The sequence below is a fragment of the Acanthaster planci genome, unplaced genomic scaffold, assembly GCF_054643075.1.
Source record: "Acanthaster planci isolate LZ-2023a unplaced genomic scaffold, COTS_SCS Contig33, whole genome shotgun sequence".
In the NCBI taxonomy this organism is placed as follows: domain Eukaryota; kingdom Metazoa; phylum Echinodermata; class Asteroidea; order Valvatida; family Acanthasteridae; genus Acanthaster; species Acanthaster planci.
Window position 1 is genome coordinate 89,017 of NW_028257657.1, and position 23,142 is coordinate 112,158.

Genomic DNA, 23,142 nt, shown 5'->3' on the forward strand with positions numbered 1-23,142 from the left:
GATTGCATTTTTTTCCAAACAATGGAAAGCGACAGATGGTGGAATTTCCCATGTTAGTTTTGGCTCCTTGCAGATTGTTGCTGTTTCCCCTTTTTAGGTATATATTTTAAAGAAAAGAGACTTCCATTCTTATGTCCACAGTGCCTTTGATCGGCCACATGTGAGGACATCACAGGAACCTTCGCAATGTACTGTGGACTCATCAAATCCCCCACGAGACAGAGCCTCATTGGTGTCCCTTGGAGCCACAGCACCTTGTGCACCGCCAGTCTCTGAAACCACACCTACCAACAAGCCCCCAGGAGCCACAAATATTGCCAGGACTCAAAGTGCAGATGCCCTCTCTGACGACAGTGAAGAAGGGGCACTGAACTATGAACTATACTCTGACGGTATTGATGTGGAAAGCATGAATGGAGTTGAGCCGGCCAATGTGAATGGATACGTCGTCCAGGGAATGTTACCCAACATGTCAGTTCCTCTGATGGCTCGAAACGTTGCAGGTGAGGCAATGCGCAATGCTGCACCTTCTGGCTATGTCGATCAAGCACAGATGTCGAATGTCTCCCCACCACCCTCTGCGCAGCCTGCTACCTACAGCGACCACATCCACATGAACGGAACCGTGGGCGGCAGCAGTGGTGGTGGCTACATAACAGCGGCACAAATGAGCAACATTGCGCCACTGGATCCTGAAGTGGCCTTTGCAGAGGAAAGCCCCTCGAACAACAACAACAACCGCACACAGGAGAATGTTGTAGCTGAACCCTTAGTGCTACAGAATGAATCTAGGCTTGAAGCTGACAACCAGGCGAATGTGACACAGCAAGAAGCCACAGGGTTGCTTTCTGGGAATCTGGGCGTTGTCCCCAGCACTGTCATCATCGATGATGGGGTAGTGCCCAATGGGCCAGTTGGTCCTGGTAGTTACGTGACCACTGACCAACTTACCAATCTTCCCCTCCGAAGTCCACAACCAAACTGCCATGCGAACAGAGATGCTGGAAAATAGTATACATGTTCAAGTATTGACGGCTTTATTTCATCTTGGGAGAAACAGAACACTCCATGGATCACCGTTTTACTGCCCCATGAGGTAAAGAAGTCAGTATTTGTTTTGTAATGCCTCATACACAGGTGCTGCTTGATTAATTTAGCCTTCACATAATTAAATGAAATACCATTTGAATATTTGTTTGATATTCACCAGCAATTTTCCAAAATATCTCTGCACAGAATGTTTGAAACTAGCTCTTTATTACCAGACTTGGAAAGATGCACAATATGCTCATCTGTATATAATACACAAAAACTTTTGCTGTTCATAGAGTATTTTGGTTATTACAAGTATGGTTCTTTTGGCCATGCACAACAATATAGTGAATGGCATGTGACTAGTTCTTAGCCAATAAAGATGCAGTCTGTGAGTGAGATGTTATAACAAGGACCAAGTGTGGTATCACGATTAAGGCACTAGAGTACCTGGCCATCTTATCGTAAATGATTGTAAATATGTATCCAGAGAAACTGAATGGCAGTGCAAGAATTTTGAGGGAGTTTTAGACTCGTTTGTTGGACTAATTCCTGTTTTTATCATGTAATCAGATCGGATAAAATCTTTTGAACCAGAAATGTGATGTTACAGTACAGACAATTTTAAGAACCAGGGCATCATTTTGCTTGAGTAGTACCATCCCAGTAGCAAGTAGTGCTGAGGATGAACATTGTTACAAACTTGACATTTTATTGGCATTCAAAACTGTTCAAATTATATTCTCATGTCCGATGTGCATATTTGTATAAAATTATTGGCATTTCATTTTTGGCTTCTGTTATTCTCAAGGGCGGATGTGGGGTCAATGGGGTCATGGTACTCCCACATTAAAGAAGCAAACAATTGTTTTTTTGAAGTGAAAGGCAATTTTGTGATTTCCTGTCCCCTCCTTCAGAAGCATATACAAAGCACCAAATGTAGCCTCAACCTGTAGAAAGGCCATGAAAGGTTGCAGAAAAAATGAGAATTTTGGGGCTCTTATCCCCAATAAAATTCCCCCCCCCCCAAAAAAAAAATGGTTTGGATCCACTTGGCTCTTCTACCTGTTTTGTAATGTTCGGTCAGACTCTATGTACATTTATTTTGTATCCCTCAGCACGGAAAAAGCAATTGCCACACAAACTGTATCTTTAATGCTGTGTATATGTGATTGTAATGATAGATATGACGAGAATCCCAGCCTTCAACATTACTTTTGATCTTTGGATGTATACAGTTGGCTTCATATGTGTTTATTGAAGACATTAACGAAATGCTCGCTCTCATTGGGGTTTTTTAATTAAGGAGTTCTTAATTTGTGTGCACAACGTGTTTCCAACTTCGACGACCTGTCCCCCACTTTTTCCCTATATCCTGGTCAAACGAATCTCTATCTATCCTACTTCGGACAATAGAATTTTGCCTCTAGTACATGAAGACTTTGAAATGTTTCTCTGATTGCAAAACGTCTTCCTGGTGGTTAAGTAATTACCATAACGTGTCTCACAGTTGTACATTTATTAATATACATGTATTTAGCCTTTGTATATATTGGAGGAGTTTATTCTAGAAGCTTTTATTGTACACTAAGCTACAGTGGAACCGTGCCAAAACTATCGTCGTGATTCTGAGAAATGTTTGCCATAGGCCTACTGCTATTTGGAAAACGATTAGCAGTATTGTCAACATTTCTTTATTCGAATGAGAGGAATGTGTGGTTTGACACAACGTTTTGTTGTCATTAGCAAGAAATGCTCCCTTGTACGCTGGGGATCTGCCCTGTATTGTTTTCAAGTTCATTTCCTCATAGATATTCACATCTGAATCAGCTGCCCAAAATAGAGTACGGAGTTCTGAGTTTTGATTACTCTCCAATGATACAGTCAACTCTCGTTATAACAAACGTGCAGTGGCTAGAAAAAAATTACCTTGTGATAACCATGACTTTGTTATCAAAGGCGAAGAAAAACAAAGAAAAACATTATTCAAAATATTCAGCTGCTCAAAATTTACTCTTTGACACTGTTTTCTTATAACGGTGCTCTTTATATCGAGAGTCAACTGTGTATGTATGTTTATTTTACAAGTAATTATCGATAATGTTTATTTTTGACCATTGTTGATGGCACGTGTAACTGAATTTACTCTCCTGTTACGGTCATGAATATTTTATTGCGAATGTATACGACTACCTCTGTCCGTAATTTTGCACCTCGTAAGTTGCAGGGGGATTTTTTCGTTATCGACTTATGATCGTGTCACATTGCCATGGAAACAACCTATCCTTTTCACCCAGGCCAGTAGCTAGCGTCTACAGGCTGTTGTCTAGTCCGCGAGCGGCGGCGTCTCTTGGAGCTGTTCCAGGCCCTTTCTGTCTCTGATCTTCGAAGCCCTTCTGGTCGCCACACTGCCACTTCGACATTTATGCCTCAAAGCTGACGTAAAGGGCCTGGATTCTTACGGGAACCTAATGGGGAGCGGTGCTTTTGTACATGAAGAGCAAGTGAATAGTTGCCGTGAAGTGGAAGATTGATCATCACGTTCATGATCCTCTGTGAACCCTCTGTTTTTTTCCTGAGGAGCAAGAAATCAGATGTGTACGAGCTCGCCAATACGCGAATCTTAGCAGTGTTTGAGGACGGTATGTCGGGCTCGGCGTTACACAATTTTGAAGAATTACACTATTAACGCCTGGCGCCATCGGGCTACGAATTCCGTGAAACGCGTGTATTCGGGGGTGTAAGGCCTGGGAGGCGAATTAGGGACTGTTGTGTGGGTTATCTGCTTTGGTTAAGCATTACTTAAATGACATGTATTTGCATGAACGTAAATAAAAACTATACTTGCAGCACAAACAGTATAAAACGCTTGCTTTCTCTCGCTGTTGAAAGGTTATTCATGATTAAACTATGTCTGTGACGTCACTACTTTATTCAAAGTGTAGATTATTTTTACGAATCTACGGCAAACTGTAGATTCGTAAGCTACGAATCTATAGTTATTGTTGCCAACAATAATTATAGATTCGCAAGACAATAACTGGAGATTCGTCACGAATCAACAGTTAATGTCTTACAAATCTACAGTTTTCAAAATGTATTTTTGCGTTGGGGAGATGTTAATCTATATAACGGGTTTTGCCCTTACCCAACGTATATATTAATAAACACTGTATGCTTGACTATTGTCAAGACGAGCACTGAGCATACAGTGTTTATTAATATAGACCCAAGCACATCAAGACGGCTCCCCAACTCAATGGATACAAACACGTCAACCTCTCCAAACCCACCAACGGGACGATATGGTTTCCTATACCCGAAGTCCCCCCACCACCCCCGGCGTTAGGGTCCCCTTTACCCGAAGCCCCCAAGTCCCCCATTTCCACAGTATGTTTGCCTTTCCTGGGCCCCGCATCACACCAACGCCGCAGGATCCTTCAGGCAGCCGACATCCGGGTCATTCACTCAGCGCCCAACAAACTACAGAACCTGCTTCATACCCACAAGGACAAACAAACACCCAGCAGTCGCCCCGGTGTCTACCGCATTCCCTGTGAATGCGACCCAGTATACATCGGGGAGACCGGCAGGAACCTCCACACCAGACTTCAAGAACATCGAGCACACGGCCGCAGAGGAGACTACGAGAAATCAGCAATCATCAAACATGCACACACATCAGACCACCGCATCGAATGGGACAACGCAGAACTCATCGCCCCCATCAAGCGTTGGCACCCAAGAATCCGGGAGGCAATCGAAATCTTCCGGCACAACACCGTCCCTCAAGACATCGGATTCAAGCTGAGCGACATCTGGCGCCCACTGCTAGCACCCAAGACCACCACCACCACCACACGGGCAGTAGGGTCCTCTATACCTGAAACCCAGGCCCCCCTCATCCCCTGGTGTTAGGGTCCTCTCTACCCGAAGCCAACCCATCCCCAGTTTCCCGCCTAAACTAGTTTCCCGCCCAAATCTGCATCCTTAATCCTCCACTGGATCCAACACCTGCATGCTCCAGTGCACCCTCAGCAAGCCACCAAGCCACATCACGTTTCACCGACTCCAGACAACCTTTATTACACGGCATCCACTCGAGTCAGCACACATTCTCCTGAGGACGGCCAGAGCATACTGGCCTAAACGTCGAGTTAAACACTCACCGGTTCTTCTCAGAACCACACCTCTTCCCAAAAGAGAATTTTACATGGCGTACCCGCAAACCTACATCCTATGTACTTCCGCCATGCAAAGCTTCAAATCTTACTTGTGTACGTTTGCCTTTCTCCATAGAAAATTGACAAAGGTTAGTATCCCTCGTGTTTTCAAGATCAATGCTTTGTAAAGCAAAATTTTCAACTAGGATTTGAATTTTCTCTTCACCTTTCAATAAGGAATTAACTTGATGTCTTTTGGCTGCTTCTCTTTGTCTGGTTTTGTACACTCTTTTGTTATAATGTTGGATTATAGCTTAATTGAAACGACACATCTTCTAGTTGTTCCAAGATCATACCGGTCCTGAGGTGACAGATCTGTCAGAATCGCTTCTCCCCGAGCACATAATAATCTTGCTTGAAGAGTTAGCCCATAAATTATCTTGTATTGCTGATATTTGTAGCGCTATAATAAATTTTAGGAGAAAATTTACGCTTTATAAAAACTCTTAAATGTTATTATTGAACTCCAAAATTGGCATTGTAATTTGAATCCAAAGTTGCACATTCTCCAAGTGAATAGCAATCTGTAGTGAGGGGCATTTCGGAATGATTCATAAGAACATGTAAGTATTAGTGAAGCTCATTTTGAGTGGATTGTAAAGTGGTTCTAAAAGTGGTAACCATACTTTCACGAGGTTGATATAGCATTCTTCAATTTCATAGAGTCCTGTGGCGGTTTTAGTCCGGAAGGTTTCGCTGCAATGACACACGTATAATAATGAATCCAAGGCGCAAGATGAAGAGAATACAGGTATATATCCAGCACTGAGTGTCGACTGCACAAGTACTCTCATGAAGTTGATATAGCATTCCTTAGTTTCATAGAGGCCTGTGGTGGTTAGTCCGATTGGTTTGGCTGCAATATGTGACAAACGTGTAACAATAACTCCGAGCCGCAAAAGGGAGGGCAGCGAGTAGGGCTATGTATCCAGCACTGATGCTATGGTGTTGACTGCACCAATACTCTCGATATTTGACTCGGCCCAAACCCGTGCACGTTAATGAATGGAGCTAAGGTATGCACTCAGGCGTAACAGCAAGAGTGTCATAGACTCGAGACTCCACGTTCGTATAACAATGGGAAATAGGTTAAGTCAGAGAATAGACTCGGAACTGTAATTCATGCCTTAACTTAATTTTGATAGGCCGCGTTACCCTGGATGTTACACAGACAAATAATGCCGAAATGTTCGCGTTGTCGTAATAGGTTGTCTTGAAAACAAATGCAGCTTGGAGCATTTATCTTAAGCAGGAACACTAACTTATGCAACTTGAGCCTGGACCTTACCAATTTCAGGCTATTCTCAATTCCTGTTCCTACCAATTCTTAGTCATGTTGATTTTATTGCTAAGAAAATCTCTAAAAACATTGGACTTCTTAGACGCTCTGCTAAACCTTACCTCCCTACTCCGACATTTAAAATGCTCAGTTCCACCATGATCTTGCCATTGTTTGATTACTGCAGCGTTGTGTGGTCTAGTTGTTCTTGCAATTGTGAGAGACTTGTCAAACTTCACAATAGACTTGCCAGGTTGATTCTAAATGCCCATCTAAGAACACATATTGCTGATTTACACGAGGCGCTCTCATGGATTCCGATTTACCAACGCTGGCAAAATACTAGAATGTGTGAGGTTTATAAATGTCTTAACTAACTGCACATTACCTTAGCTCTCGTTTCACGCCCCCAAGACTAATGCCGGCAAACGAACTTTCCTTCACTTGGGGAGAGTAGGTTGGAACAATTTGGCTAATTCACAAAGAAAATGCCAAATCTCTGTCTGAACTTAAATCTCCTTTGTAATAAAAAGCATTCCCATATTCACCATTTTAGTGTTTTAATCATACCTTGTGTTTGTGTTTTAGTCATCTTGTACTCATTTTTACATTTTCTTTTCACTTCATATAATGCATTTCTTTTACAACATTTTTTTGTAATGTATTATATTTTCTGTGTGCTATGTTCAGTGGTGTTTGGGATAATACTCATACCGTTTTGTGTTGCTAGAACTATGGATTTTTATCACCTCGATTCCATTTTATGATCTAATTTCCTTTTATATACACATTTAGGTTTTTTTGAGTCTTTTTTGTTGGTTTGTTTTAAGGCTACATTGATGGTTTATATATTTTTATTTAAGTTGTCTGTATATTTTTAATCTTTAGTGTACTGTATGTGTTTTTTACTTTAATTTAATTGTACTTGTAATCAGGGCCCTTAAGAATAGCAGTGTTAAACTGAGAAGGCTACCCTGTTGAAATAAAACTAATTAATAGTAATAGTAATAATAAGGATATTGCCTAATCCACAACTTTTGCTGAAGATGTACGTGTATAGGACACACACAGCTTGTCCAAAACTGGCAGAATCATGAGCCTGCACCTTGCCGACAAAATAGGCGTGCTAATTTAACTAAGGGCCTTTGGTCATAACGAAATGAACTGAACACAGTGAGCCGTTGGATATTGTGGACAAACACAATGGCCCTTGGACGTATGGGATTAACCCAGTGGGCCCTCGGACATAGCCTTTTGAGCCCATTCTCTCGAAGGGCTAAGGGTGAGATCGGAGGAAACTGAAATATCCATTGGGCCAAATGACGAAATGGACCAGGCATAATGAACTTACAGACAAATTGGGCCGGATACTTTGGTCCTACTCAGTGGCAAGGCATGATGGCCCGTGAACGTAAACGGGCCGGCGAATGTGAGGCCTCGGATATATATAAACTCAGGCCGGACATGCTGGGGTCACAAACGTTTTGCGGACATTGTGGCCAATGTGGGCCATGTGGACGTAGGCCTGGTGAGCTGTTGCACACTACAAACTTGCTTACAGATGGACCCACCGTTAAGGTCTACGTTGGCACTGAAGGTTGATTAAAAAGACTGAACTTGAGCACAAGTAGGCCGCTTTTGGAGGTTTCTTATTACTAGCATGCATAATAAATGCGTTTCTTTTGAGTCACACGTGAGTTCATAATCGACTTTCTGACAGAATGCCAAATTTAATTTCAGTCGAATCTTCTTAGTTCTGTGATCGAATACAAACTACATTTCAGTGCTGGCATAACTTAAACCACTTTTTATGGCACCATGCTTAAACTGATACACAATATATTCTCATGAAGTATGTGCACCGGCCAGAAGGTCATGTAGTCTTTCTTGTCAATCGTGGTTTGATCGACCCTGGCCGCGGCACGCACGAATTCTTAACTGCCTAATCGCCGCTCTCGTGTCCGTCTTCAACTGAATCCTCTTCGTGTTTCTCCTAATTGTGTTTGAATGTGAAAAACATCAACTGCTGCAGGCGTTCCCTGAGCTCGTTCGCCAGGATCTTTCCCTGGCTGGATAAACCTACGATGTCTTCAACCTCGTGCTGGACAAAAGGCGGTGCGTTGTCCAACAGGGATTCCAACAGGCCTCTGGCAGCGCTGATTACGTTGAACTTGGCGTTTAGTCCGTAACACGTGGAGTTGACGCACGGCACCAGACCGGTGTCGCTGTTAACTGTGGAGAAGACATTCACATAGTAGGTAACTCTATCGGTATCTTTTAAAGATCAAATTACGTTTGAGATTTTTAAATGTACGTTTGTGTAACCAAACTTATCAGAATGATCCACCCTGACAGACATCGTGACTCTAATTTTTAAAGAGTTAATTATTATGAATTTTCTTTGATCACGCACTATTCAAACGTAAAATGTTAACGTTTTCTCTAAAAGAGCCTCGCGGATCCACCCCAACGACATTTTCTCCGATGTTATCACAGTGCAATGTTTAAAATGGAGCCTTGAGCAAGGTAAGGCGAAAGACTGTGTGCCGCCTGTGGGGTGGGGTTTGGGTTATGCTTAACCTTTGAATTAATGATCTGGGTTAGGGTAAGAAACGAGCATTCAATTTTTCTGGTAGTTTTAGAGAGAGCAAATTGAATCAAAATTTTCAGAGATCAGGATTTTGTAAGGGTTTCAGAGAAAGGGAGAGTTAATGCACAGAGTTAGTGTGAGGATTATTGGCTGTTTCGGCTAGCAGCCGTTGAATTTTGTACATATTTTGTTCGAATGTAGAATACAGCTTGTTCCTTTGATGAAATGTTTATATAATACTCATCTCTAACATGAGCAAAGTCTGTTTATCTGAAAGCCGATACAGTGCATTTGTGTCCTGACAAACGTATCTGTAGTTTTCTAGCATCTAACTGAGTAACGAGTAGATTCGGTTAGTAGATGGTGTTCGGGCTATAGAGAATTTGGTATGGTTGAAGTCGGGTTAAGAAATCGAGAGTTGTGGGGTAAGGTTAGGTAAAGAATTAGGTTGGATAAGTGAGAATTTAACGGATGTGGTTACTCGGTTTAAAGGTATAAGAATCGAAAAGTGGGTGCACTTAGAGGTAGGTTGAAACATGAATTTAACGGGGTTAGGGCTAGTTAAGGAATCAGATATTTAAAGCTCGACGGCTGTCAACTTCAATGAGGAATGTCGGGTCAAAATATTGAGCGGTGCTCCACAACTCACCTATGTTACTTCTTCCCGATTGGGTGTCGACCCTTACGTTGCAATCAGCATGCCTCTGGCATGATAGTTCTTGGGCCGACACGTCATCCAGATCGATAAGCTTGAGTCTGCCATGCACAAGCGTAAACTGGCGGGTCTTAAAATCCCACACGGCCAGGGAGCCCAAAGGCGAATGCTCCAGGTAATGAAGAAGATCGGCCACCTCGATGCTCATCTGTGAGAATGAAAATAAAAAAAATATTTAATACTTGTATACTCAATATCCTATCGTAAAGTGCAGGGACGGATTTCTGACACAAATATATATATATATATATATATATATATATATATATATATATATATATATATATATATATATATATATATATATATATATATATATATATATATAACGGTTTTTCCGCGGATAGGAAGACCACATGAAATTACTACCATAGGTCTACCACCGCTTTAGCAGCTATTTCAAAGAATTGCACTGATCAATTCTGAAATTTTTTCTCCCTATTTCTGTTATAAACTGTGAAGTCTATTTAAACAAAAATTGAAGACATCTTAGCGCATCAGTCAAAATCTACTTTTTTCAGTCGGTTTCACCGCTTCCCAAACGGTTCATTGGTCTATAGGAAGACCTCTAAGAAAACTATTCTCAACTGATCTATTGAGGGCGCTACTACGAGTACGCATTATATTATATTACAATGAGGGTTACATTGAACGTTAACGTGCTTCTGCCGGCAGTCTCGGCTGGAGGTTTGGATCCTCTCTGGGAATCAGGCATGTCACTAATTGTCAGGTGATGAGTAGCCAATATTGGCCGGCATGAAAAACAATGACATTCTTTTCTGTGCTCCAAGTTTCCCTCAAGTCACAAATAACAATAACGTCAGGCCCTAGCATGCCTAGGCCAGAGCTAGGCCGACCATAGTACTGAGCAATCTTCACGATGTTGGACTTGGACAAGTTAGAGTTGGATGTCCGTCAGCACGGTCAGCTGCCATGGCTGCTTAGCCAGTATTCATTGCTACTTGTCGGACTTGTTAGGCCCTAACTATGCTAACATTAATTGATTGATTTCATTTAGGGCACATTTGGCATACAGGTTATTCATAATTTTTACAATCAGAGAAAATCAACAACCAGGTGACAACATGTCATGGGAGTCGTATAGGCCCACTTGTCGCAGGCCTAGGCCTCTTTCCTAAAACGTCTAAGTCAGCATGGAAAATAGGCAAGTCCTATGATTTCCTACCTCCATGGCCGGAGTAACTTGGACCCTACAAATCACCTTTTTTAACATTTGGACATCATCAATGATAATAAGGTTATCATGGTAAGGTTTTCTCACATTTGGGATGAAAAAGATAAATTTTCCCTTCATACAAAGTCCGTATAAACATTGCGATTCCACCATCTTCTTCAAATAACGATTACAACTCTATCTTAATGTCCAGAAGACGATGTCATAGTGCGTCAGCCTCTAGTGGACCATTCACAAAAAGCATGCTGTGTTACCACACCCGTGCTCACAACTGATTCCTCGGCCGCAATATTATATCCGGTCTACAGTTTCCATGAAATCGTAGTACCAGATATGTGACGCTCAGTAATTAGTCATTGGTCCACTTGTGCCGACACGGCCGCATGCTTTTTTAATGCTTGGCTATAGGCCGGTGTGCCATCAGGCCATGATATTGTCTTTAGGACATTAACATTTTGCGCAGAGTCATCAAGTTTTGCAAACTTTTATATGGTTACTATTCATCTACTTTTCGATGGATAGAATTGGGATTGATGAATCAGAATCTCAGCACTTTCATCAATTTCACACATTTTCAACAAGGCAGAAAATCAAAGTTTACCATCTTATAAGGACCCCACTTGGGAGTAGGACAGTTTTCAATGAACTCTTTCAAAAACAACTACAGATCCACATGTACTTCTCTTTGTTCAGTTCTGATATTTGACCACGATGGCCCCATTCACAATATTCTCCTGCTCTTCCCAGTAGTCCTAAGATGTAGTCCTAAAATTAAACGAAATATCAGTTGTCTATAGGTATAACGACCAACAAAAACAACAAAAGTGTTTCAAGTAACATGGGAGTAACTAAACATACATTGAAATAAATCAAGTCACAGGAAAAAAATTAATCTTTTTCATTATGTAATTGCTTGGCTTGTTATCTTCAATTGGAGACTTTCACCGGAAAATCTTCATGCAAAATATTCACGTGTAAGCATACTTTCTGCAGTTTTTTATCAGTTTTAATTAAATTAATGAGGAAAAAACAGATTGTTCTCAGCATTCATTTATATTTTACACAACTTGTATGGATGGTTATTTTCAAATACTAATCATATTGCATGGCTCCATTAAAATAACTTGACAAACCCGAATTCTTTTTTCCGGTGTGCGGTTAGTGTTGTTTTTACATTGCCCAGGTTACCTGTACATGTACTTAAAGTGTTCACTGTCCCGCATCACTTTCTTCTTGTTGCATGACCTCCCTGTTAATTACCAGTATAAAAATCACAGACGGAACTGTAAGAAAAAATTCCCTCTTAGGATAACCACCTTGTTTGTGTATAAGTGTAAGGACACAATACTGGCTAACAAAAATGGGACACATAGGTAAAAATTCAATCTAGTGAAAGGTGTTTAATTTACTTTTAAATTATGAGAATGGACCACCCTCTATCAGAAAATAGCAATGGGAAGATAATCGGCCCAAGAAGATTTCTTCCATGCAGTGCTTTCTGTAGAGGGGGGCCTCATAAGTTAACGTTGGTTACGGTGTCCACTTTGCAGTCAACCATGCAATAATAAAAGTCAAAGAAAAACAATGTGGAGTTGTATTGTTGTGGTTAAGCTTTTCCTCCTTTCTGAAAGTCATCTTTAAAAAAAATGTTGTTACTAATTTTACGATATCTTAATAAGGTGGACACCGTAACTAACGTTAACAAGTGTACTTTTTCACACACAATTTTAAATGATTTGCAGTTTGATGACTTGAGGAAAACAGCTGGTTGTGAAGCTTGCAAGTACTTCAAAGAGGACATTATCATTGACAACCAAAGAACAGATACCCTCAATTTCAAAGATCTTTGTCCTGTAGTTTAACGTTAGTTACAAAAATGACACGGACACCAAAAATTTTGAATCAAAGCTAACATTTCATGTGACCAGTTTATTATGACTCGCTTTACTGGAGCCCTCAAGGTAGTTGCCTCACCTTCAGAAAATTGCCTATGTTACTATGTGCAGGTGTTAATACATGCACATGCTTTTTCATTTCTTGGGAGCATCTCTGTGATCTACATATCTGATAAGCCACTTCATCCTATTTTTAGATGCCCTATATGCATGCAAGAAGGTTGCACGTGAGCTTCACAGAAGTTGAAATCTTTTGACATTGTTAACTTAAGTACATGTATGTATATTTAAATGTGCACCATTTACAACATTAAACAATTCTGAGGAACAAGTAAATTGAGTCAATGACTATTTTATTTTTCATTCTAATCTTGTTTCTTAAAAACTGTATTTCATTGTGGAGGCTATACACTGACGATCCCATCTGAAGAACATGGCACATCTCATTAAATGAATTTCATTGAATTTATTCAGTTCGTGCCACCTGGGTGACTTATCTTTGCTGAAAAACTGATGAACTTTTGACTACAGACCTTAGACAAACCTCTGATGACATACTTAGACAAAACTACTTTTGGCAATAAACGTTTAAAAATACTTATTAGTATAGACACTGTATAGTGCATTAATTTTACCTACATGTACTTCTTTGCTGTCCAAGTGAAAGTAACGCAAAGATGGATCTAGAATAAGTGAACTTGGATTAACAACACACAGAATGAATTTCCTGTTAACGGTCAGATCTTTTTCCCAAACAAAACTTTGCTTATTTTTATTTGGACGATCCATGCAGTATATAACTGCCAGTTCATCACTAATGATGCGCTTGATGGCACCTGGATACCATGCACCCTCAAATGCGACTACAACTATATCCCCTGCAGTGAGCTGGCGTTTTCAGGAAGGTTTGCATCATCTGATCCAACCATTGAATCTTTTTCTCCTTTCTGGCTTCTGAAATAAGATAGAAGAAAAATAAAATTTAAATAGAACATAACCGGCAGCGCCGCTTTCGCGTCTCTTTGTAACGAACGGAGAAAGTTGCTGCGCGCGAGAGCTTTCCCTCCAACAATCAGGAAAAGAGCAGCCAATATCCGGAAAAAGAGCAGCCAAAAGGTTTGTATCAGCTTAAATAGATTTTATTTTCTGTATTTTTTTGTGAAAAGAGGTCAGATGGCATTGTAAAAGGGAAGATTTTAATGGATAGTCGGCAGTGGCTTGATTTGTAGAAACATAAAAAAAACTCTAACAAGACCCCAGGGGTTCCACAAAGGCAAGTTCCCCTATCTGTGTAAACATCACTTGCCTACGTGTTACATCAACTTCGCTCCATTTAATTTTAATTCACTGCGAACTCGCCTTCATACTATTGGATGACAAATGGGGCGAATTTTAATACGAATGGGGCGAAGTCGAAAGTGCCGGTGTGTAACCAACGTGAAACACTGATGATTTCGTAAACTTGGCAAGGCTATTCTTTAAGTTTGTTCATTTTTGTGATGGACTTTAGCTTAAAAAGTGTAAATTATTTGTCGTTTTGCAATTTCAAGAGGGACTTCAGATGTTTACTATTTTTTTTCTTCCGTTCGTTAAACATGGACACGATTCACACGAAACCATCCAAGCGGTCCGCTACAAAGCCCAAAAATCACCCGGTGCTTAAAGTAGCTTTATCTCGGAATCCGGAAAAGACGTAATCGAGCCTAAAACAATTGACCTTTAGGTCATCCATGCAGGGTACCATTGCACGTGTACGACCACTAGTCAGACTGCGTTGATCACCAGTTAAAACATGTGGACATTTTCCGTTAGTTACAAAGTGGACACGAAAATTATAGCGATCGATGTGTTGATGTTTTCTCATCCTCGAGGGTAATTATGGTCTGTCACACATTTTACACGATGTTTATTAAGCTCATTTCGAATAAAAATGGCTTTTACAGGTAAGGGTGAGGCTTGTAAATGATGATTCTGGCCCTTTTCGTCATGGTAGGTGTGGTACTGGTGGACACGATGTGAAACGAACGTTAACGCAGGTTCAGCTGCCATTTTGGAGCGTGGATTTATTTATTTTTTTTTTGTAAAGGGCCAAAATATTACTTCATTGCTTTACTCAAAAATATGACCATTGTGATAAAATACGTGAGCTATAAATAAAGTAGTTGAGTTCATTAAATTTTGTTCAAGCAATGTCCCATTTTTGGGCGCCATTTTGAACTAAAATTTGCTCTTCAACGTGAATAAAAATTAAAGACTCGCATTTACACTGAATTATTTATCTTTATTTATCTCTCAAATACATGTACAACTATAATCTCAAGCAAACATAGCTTGAAAATGGTTACATCATCTGATAAATTGAAGTTCATTTTTTGCATCATGAAAGTTGACCAGTATTGTGACCTTACACATAAATGTTCCCCGTTTGGATAACCAACTTCTTTATACAAAAAATTCCCCGTTAGGATTACCACCCTGTGAGTATAACTCCCCCTTTGGATGACCACCTTTTTTGTATGTAAAACTCCCCCTTAGGATGAGCATCCTGTTTGTATACCAAAGTTCTCCATTAGGATGACCAGCATGCTCATATTAAAACTTCCCCCTTCGGATGACCACCCTGTTTGTATATAAAAACTCCCCCTTAGTATGACCACCCTCTTTGTATTTAGAAACTCTCCCTTAGGATGTCCACCTTTTTTGTGTATGAAAATTCCCCCTAAGGATGACCAGCCTGTTTGTATACATGATTCCCCATTGGAATAAGACCACCCTGTTTGTATTTAAAAACTCTCCCCTAGGATGACCACCTTTTTTGTGTATGAAAATTCCCCCTTGGAATGACCATCGTGTTTGTATACCAAATTCCCCATTGGAATAAGACCACCCTGTTTGTATTTAGAAACTCTCCCTTAGGATGACCACCTTTTTTGTGTATGAAAATTCCCCCTTTAGATGACCACCCTGTTTGTATACGAGATTTCCCATTGAAATATGACTACCTCGTTGGTATTTAGAAACTCTCCCTTATGATGACCACCTTTTTTCTGTATAAAAATTCCCGCTTACGGTGACCACCATGTTTGGATACAAAAATTTCCCCTTTGAATACGACCCCCCACCAACACCACTGTTTGTATACAAACATTCCCCCTTAGGATGACCACCTTGTTTCTGTATAAAAATTCCCTCTTAGGGTGACCACCCTGTTTGTATTCCAAAAAATTGACCTTTAAAATGACTACCACTGTTTGTATATAAAATTCCCCCTAAGGATGACCACCCTGTTTGTATGCAACAAATTCCCTATTGGAATATGACCATCCTGTTTGTATTTAGAAACTCTTTCTTAGGATGACCGCCTTGTTTCTGTATAAAAATTCCCCCTCAGAATGACCACCTTGTTTGTGTACAGAATTCCGTATTGGAATATGACCACCCTGTTTGTATTTAGAAACTCTCCCTTAGGATGACCACTCAAGTTTTTTGTGTATGAAAATTCCCCCTTAGAATGACCACCCTGTTTGTATACAAAATTCCCTATTGGGATATGACCACCCTGTTTGTATTTAGAAACTCTCCCTTAGGATGACCACACAAGTTTTTTGTGTATAAAAATTCCCCCTTAGTATGACCACCCTGTTTGTATACAAAATTCCCTATTGGAATATGACCACCCTGTTTGTATTTAGAAACTCTCCCTTAGGATGACCACTTTTTTGTGTTTGAAAATTCCCCCTTAGGATGACCATCGTGTTTGTATACAAAATTCCCTATTGGAATATGACCACCCTGTTTGTATTTAGAAACTCTCCCTTAGGATGACCACCATTTTGTGTATGAAAATTCCCCCTTTAGATGACCACCCTGTTTGTATACGAGATTTCCCATTGAAATATGACTACCTCGTTGGTATTTAGAAACTCTCCCTTATGATGACCACCTTTTTTCTGTATAAAAATTCCCGCTTAGGGTGACCATCATGTTTGGATACAAAAATTTCCCCTTTGAATATGACCCCCCCCCACCAACACCACTGTTTGTATACAAACATTCCCCCTTAGGATGACCACCTTGTTTCTGTATAAAAATTCCCTCTTAGGGTGACCACCCTGTTTATATTCCAAAAAATTGACCTTTAAAATGACTACCACTGTTTGTATATAAAATTCCCCCTAAGGATGACCATCCTGTTTGTATGCAACAAATTCCCTATTGGAATATGACCATCCTGTTTGTATTTAGAAACTCTTTCTTAGGATGACCGCCTTGTTTCTGTATAAAAATTCCCCCTCAGAATGACCACCACTTGTGTACAGAATTCCCTATTGGAATATGACCACCCTGTTTGTATTTAGAAACTCTCCCTTAGGATGACAACTTGTGTATGTACGAAAATTCCCCCTAAGGATGACCACCCTATTTGTATACAACAAATTCCCTATTGGAATATGACCTTCCTGTTTGTATTTAGAAACTCTTTCTTAGGATGACCGCCTTGTTTCTGTATAAAAATTTCCCCTTAGTATGACCACCCTGTTTGTATACAGAATTCCCTATTGGAATATGACCACCCTGTTTGTATTTAGAAACTCTCCCTTAGGATGACCACTTTTTTGTGTATGAAAATTCCCCCTTAGAATGACCACCCTGTTTGTATACAAAATTCCCTATTGGAATATGACCACCCTGTTTGTATTTAGAAACTCTCCCTTAGGATGACCACTCAAGTTTTTTGTGTATAAAAATTCCCCCTTAGTATGACCACCCTGTTTGTATACAGAATTCCCTATTGGAATATGACCACCCTGTTTGTATTTAGAAACTCTCCCTTAGGATGACCACTTTTTTGTGTATGAAAATTCCCCCTTAGAATGACCACCCTGTTTGTATACAAAATTCCCTATTGGAATATGACCACCCTGTTTGTATTTAGAAACTCTCCCTTAGGATGACCACTCAAGTTTTTTGTGTATAAAAATTCCCCCTTAGTATGACCACCCTGTTTGTATACAAAATTCCCTATTGGAATATGACCACCCTGTTTGTATTTAGAAACTTTCCCTTAGGATGACCACTTTTTTGTGTATGAAAATTCCCCCTTAGGATGACCATCGTGTTTGTATACAAAATTCCCTATTGGAATATGACCACCCTGTTTGTATTTAGAAACTCTCCCTTAGGATGACCACCTTTTTGTGTATGAAAATTCCCCCTTTAGATGACCACCCTGTTTGTATCTGAGATTTCCCATTGAAATATGACTACCTCGTTGGTATTTATAAACTCTCCCTTATGATGACCACCTTTTTTCTGTATAAAAATTCCCGCTTAGGGTGACCATCATGTTTGGATACAAAAATTTCCCCTTTGAATATGACCCCCCCCCCACCAACACCACTGTTTGTATACAAACATTCCCCCTTAGGATGACCACCTTGTTTCTGTATAAAAATTCCCTCTTAGGGTGACCACCCTGTTTGTATTCCAAAAAATTGACCTTTAAAATGACTACCACTGTTTGTATATAAAATTCCCCCTAAGGATGACCACCCTGTTTGTATGCAACAAATTCCCTATTGGAATATGACCATCCTGTTTGTATTTAGAAACTCTTTCTTAGGATGACCGCCTTGTTTCTGTATAAAAATTCCCCCTCAGAATGACCACCACTTGTGTACAGAATTCCCTATTGGAATATGACCACCCTGTTTGTATTTAGAAACTCTCCCTTAGGATGACAACTTGTGTATGTACGAAAATTCCCCTTAAGGATGACCACCCTATTTGTATACAACAAATTCCCTATTGGAATATGACCTTCCTGTTTGTATTTAGAAACTCTTTCTTAGGATGACCGCCTTGTTTCTGTATAAAAATTTCCCCTTAGTATGACCACCCTGTTTGTATACAGAATTCCCTATTGGAATATGACCACCCTGTTTGTATTTAGAAACTCTCCCTTAGGATGACCACTCAAGTTTTTTGTGTATAAAAATTCCCCCTTAGTATGACCACCCTGTTTGTATACAAAATTCCCTATTGGAATATGACCACCCTGTTTGTATTTAGAAACTCTCCCTTAGGATGACCACTTTTTTGTGTTTGAAAATTCCCCCTTAGAATGACCATCGTGTTTGTATACAAAATTCCCCATTGGAATAAGACCACTCTGTTTGTATTTAGAAACTCTCCCTTAGGATGACCACTTTTTTGTGTATGAAAATTCCCCCTTAGGATGACCATCGTGTTTGTATACAAAATTTCCTATTGGAATATGACCACCCTGTTTGTATTTAGAAACTCTCCCTTAGGATGTCCACCTTTTTTGTGTATGAAAATTCCACCTTTAGATGACCACACTGTTTGTATACAGAATTCCTTATTCCCTCTTTAAAAATGACCCCCGTTTGTTTACAAAATCCCCCCCTTAGAATGACCACCGTGTTCGTTAACAAAACTGCCCCTCTTAGAATGACCACCCTGTGTCTATCAAATTCCTCACAAGGATGACCACCCTGTGCGTGCATGTGAACTCCCCTACACGGGTTTGGGATGGGGGGCAGAATTTTCAAGATAACAGAACTCCAACTTCCAGCATTTAAACAAGGCCAAGGCAAGTCCGCACATGAAAAGCAGATTGCCCCAGATAGATGTATTTCCTATTTTTCCTTTTGGTCATCGTGTATCAAAACCCCATGCACTTTCACTGTAATACAATGTACGTATAATGCTGTTTGGTTTACAATTAAAAATATAAAAGCCTCAAGCAGAACTCCCTTCTGCTGGTGGGGGTGGGTTGCATCCACACCCCCAGCCTACATCCCTGCTACAGGATGAACACTTCGTTTATACTTTATAAAAACTCCCAAATGAGGCATGTATTCCCATGCTGTTCCTAGATCCTCCCATCATGACCTCTCTGTTCCTATGAATTAAAGCCTGAAATTTTGGCTTAAACAAACGATTTGTTGCACTTCTGACTTGTACCAAATTCACTGCGGGCAACACTGATCAATGAAAATTCTGTTCAGTCCGAAGTTTTTTTAGTAGCACGTACAGTCCAAATGACAACAACACTGAAAAAATAGATGACCACCAACTGTTAAACAGTATTTTCAGTATCTGACTCTCTTTTTTTATATCCAAACATTCACAGTTAACGTGGTCTTATTCTGTGTACACACAATTTACTCATGCTTTGCTACCTCAGCAACGAGCAAGCCAGAGCAGAGAGCAGAACCAAAATAAAGTCTTTATTTCAAGTCATGGTCCTGATATTACCATGGAAGAAATGACTGTAGTCATGATGTTATAATGCCATTGTTGGGGAATATGGAGGCAATTCGGGGGCAATGTACATGTACACTGTATATAAGCTCAGATGCTGAACTCTGTACACATGGCTATCGCACGTGAGATTTATGTGGTAAATAAGCCTTTTGCAAGTTAAACTTGAATAAAATCTGGTACACTGAGTTCTTTAAATTCACATGAACATAACAATTGGAATTCTCCATACTAAAACCACTGCTGCTATACCTCGTGAGTTATGTTCACGTGAATTTAAAGAACTGTGTGTACCAAATTTTATTCAAATTTAACTCGCAAGTGGCTTATTGTTACTACTTGTAGATTAACCAATGGTAAAGTACACTGTTTGCAGGAGTTTTGTGAGAAAAATTATACAAATATTTAAAATCAGTGCTGCACACAAAATACTGCCTCCAGCAGGCTCTTCTTTCGCTTGGCTTAATTTCTACTAAATCACGAAATCATCACTAATTGTAGAAAAAAGATTTGTAAATACTTTTTGAAAGAATATGGCAGTCATGTTGGATTTTTTTCCCAAGATTTTGTCAAGCCTGATTTCCACATAGAGCAAGACAATAAGTCTGTGCTAATGATAGACTGAGAATTAGCAAATCTGAGATGGAGTCACCAATTATATCTGCATTAAGTTTGGGTAAATATACTATTTCTTAAGTTTGACAGGAAAATTGGCAGCCACATTGGACTATGTTGAAAATGTGTATTTTTGACTTGATTTTGTGGGACACACCACTTCTTTTTAAAAAGAAATGTCCTGGATTTCTAAAGAGCACAGCATGTACAATAGGGTAAACTCAGTTTCAGGTTTTGGAGCCGTCTATGATTTATCATTTAAATCAGATTGACATATAATTGCAAAACCTAGGTAACTCTGTGAATCAGTAACTGGTAGAAATTGAAAAACAAAATGATTTTTCAGCCTTTTTAAAAGAATGCAAAATATCGATTTAAAAAGTGATTTGCCACGAGATCATTTGATATAAATCATGTGATTTTAAGCATGTGATTTACATGTAACTTGGGTGGTTTAAGAGCAAACTTATCAACTCAGCACAACTTCAAGTCTTAGACAATGGCAATCCTTTCTGCATCTCTCTTTTCTGCAGCCATTCTCCGTGCTTTTGATCTCTCATTGAATACTTTCGTTTTCACAAGAAGTTTCTTCTCTTTCCAAGTTCCTCTGAAGTCACTTAGCACATGTGGAAACTTCTTGAGGAAATGCGCTATCTGCTTCGAACCTAGTGAATGAAAATTAAGTAAAGTACTTGGCTACTTCTGTAAATACTTTTTGAAAGAAATATGGCAGTCATGTTGGATTTTTTTCCCAAGATTTTGTCAAGCCTGATTTCCACATAGAGCAAGACAATAAGTCTGTGCTAATGATAGACTGAGAATTAGCAAATCTGAGATGGAGTCACCAATTATATCTGCATTAAGTTTGGGTAAATATACTATTTCTTAAGTTTGACAGGAAAATTGGCAGCCACATTGGACTATGTTGAAAATGTGTATTTTTGACTTGATTTTGTGGGACACACCACTTCTTTTTAAAAAGAAATGTCCTGGATTTCTAAAGAGCACAGCATGTACAATAGGGTAAACTCAGTTTCAGGTTTTGGAGCCGTCTATGATTTATCATTTAAATCAGATTGACATATAATTGCAAAACCTAGGTAACTCTGTGAATCAGTAACTGGTAGAAATTGAAAAACAAAATGATTTTTCAGCCTTTTTAAAAGAATGCAAAATATCGATTTAAAAAGTGATTTGCCACGAGATCATTTGATATAAATCATGTGATTTTAAGCATGTGATTTACATGTAACTTGGGTGGTTTAAGAGCAAACTTATCAACTCAGCACAACTTCAAGTCTTAGACAATGGCAATCCTTTCTGCATCTCTCTTTTCTGCAGCCATTCTCCGTGCTTTTGATCTCTCATTGAATACTTTCGTTTTCACAAGAAGTTTCTTCTCTTTCCAAGTTCCTCTGAAGTCACTTAGCACATGTGGAAACTTCTTGAGGAAATGCGCTATCTGCTTCGAACCTAGTGAATGAAAATTAAGTAAAGTACTTGGCTACTTCTGTGAAATGCAACTTAAAAACAGTCACTGCAGTTGTTGGGTCTAATTACCAACTGAGTTAAATCAAACTTGGAATCTGTCATATTTCCTTGTTATCTCTTTCATTCTGGTTTTTGTTCTTCACCCCACTTTAAAAGCTTGTTCAAATGAGAGTAAGTGCAAACTTTTGATGTGCACCAGGAGCAAATCCAGGGGGCATGTCCCCTTGTCAACCCCTCCCCAAATAAATGAATATTAAAAAAGAAGAAAACAGAGGGAGGGAGAAGGAAAAAGAGGGTCCATACTGCCTGAAATTGTACCACAGTGCGCCAAGAACTGAATTGTTGATTTTTTTTATTTAAGAAAAAAATTAAAAATCTGACTTTTTTATTCGAATGAGTTTTTGTAGTTTTATAAAACTGGAGACAAGTTGGCTCAATTAAGCAAGCAAATTAGCTGCACATGTAATAGTTTTCTTTTATTTATTTATATTGTTACAAAATTTTTTAAAAATGGATTTGAATTCAAGAATTTAAATCAAGTAATTTGATTAAATCACAAACCACGTCTTAGCCTTGGTGAAATGTATGGAGTATAGCACCTAGCAGTGCATGTACCTGCAGAGAAAACACTTCCTTCAGAGACAAGTACATGTACCAAGGATAAAGTGCATACCAGGTTTTTAAACTGAAATTCTAGTTTGGGCAGAGTCCAACAAAATTTCTTACTAGGGTACTTATACATGCATCAAGTGACTAATGATGAGAAACCTACCATGAACAACAGGTACATGTACATGTATTTATTTTACATGCTATG

The 23,142-nt window shown here is 39.5% G+C and overlaps 3 protein-coding genes and 1 long non-coding RNA gene across 9 annotated transcripts in view; 2 read left to right on the forward strand and 2 right to left on the reverse strand.

The window, feature by feature from the left end:
- Window positions 1-3,898, forward strand: part of LOC147795419 (neuronal cell adhesion molecule-like) — a 37,298-nt gene extending 33,400 nt beyond the window's left edge. For all 6 annotated transcript variants that reach the window (XM_087131935.1, XM_087131934.1, XM_087131937.1 and 3 more), the window contains one exon: window positions 142-3,898. Coding sequence is in view for 2 of the 6 variants with exons in the window: in XM_087131937.1 (XP_086988063.1) it covers window positions 142-164 (23 nt within the window). In the remaining 4 variants the exon portion in view is untranslated. The remainder of the gene's footprint in view (window positions 1-141) is intronic.
- LOC147795421 (uncharacterized) lies at window positions 169-3,898 on the forward strand. The gene has a single exon (XM_087131951.1). The coding sequence runs from the start codon at window positions 410-412 to the stop codon at window positions 1,010-1,012; it is 603 nt and encodes a 200-aa protein (XP_086988077.1). The 5' UTR covers window positions 169-409; the 3' UTR covers window positions 1,013-3,898.
- A 4,330-nt stretch (window positions 3,899-8,228) lies between these two features.
- Window positions 8,229-10,554, reverse strand: LOC147795422 (extracellular tyrosine-protein kinase PKDCC-like). Its single transcript, XM_087131930.1, has 3 exons — window positions 10,486-10,554; window positions 9,774-9,987; window positions 8,229-8,766 (listed from the first exon to the last, which is right to left on the reverse strand). The coding sequence occupies exons 1-3, from the start codon at window positions 10,552-10,554 to the stop codon at window positions 8,528-8,530; spliced, it is 522 nt and encodes a 173-aa protein (XP_086988056.1). The 3' UTR covers window positions 8,229-8,527.
- Window positions 10,555-15,189: 4,635 nt separating this feature from the next.
- Window positions 15,190-23,126, reverse strand: LOC147795423 (uncharacterized). Its single transcript, XR_015423911.1, has 2 exons — window positions 22,081-23,126; window positions 15,190-21,499 (listed from the first exon to the last, which is right to left on the reverse strand). It is a non-coding gene; the product is annotated as an uncharacterized LOC147795423 (long non-coding RNA).
- Between the last annotated feature and the right edge of the window lie 16 nt (window positions 23,127-23,142).

Bases quoted from the DNA above. Each gene is read 5' to 3' on its own strand.
- LOC147795421 (XM_087131951.1), top strand. From the start codon at position 410: ATGAATGGAGTTGAGCCGGCCAATGTGAATGGATACGTCGTCCAGGGA.
- LOC147795422 (XM_087131930.1), bottom strand. From the start codon at position 10,554: ATGCCTGATTCCCAGAGAGGATCCAAACCTCCAGCCGAGACTGCCGGC. The intron at 9,988-10,485 runs GTAACCCTCATT...TCATTCTCACAG, and splicing joins GAAGCACGTTAACGTTCAAT to ATGAGCATCGAGGTGGCCGA. The intron at 8,767-9,773 runs GTGAGTTGTGGA...TCTTCTCCACAG, and splicing joins ATCGGGAAGAAGTAACATAG to TTAACAGCGACACCGGTCTG.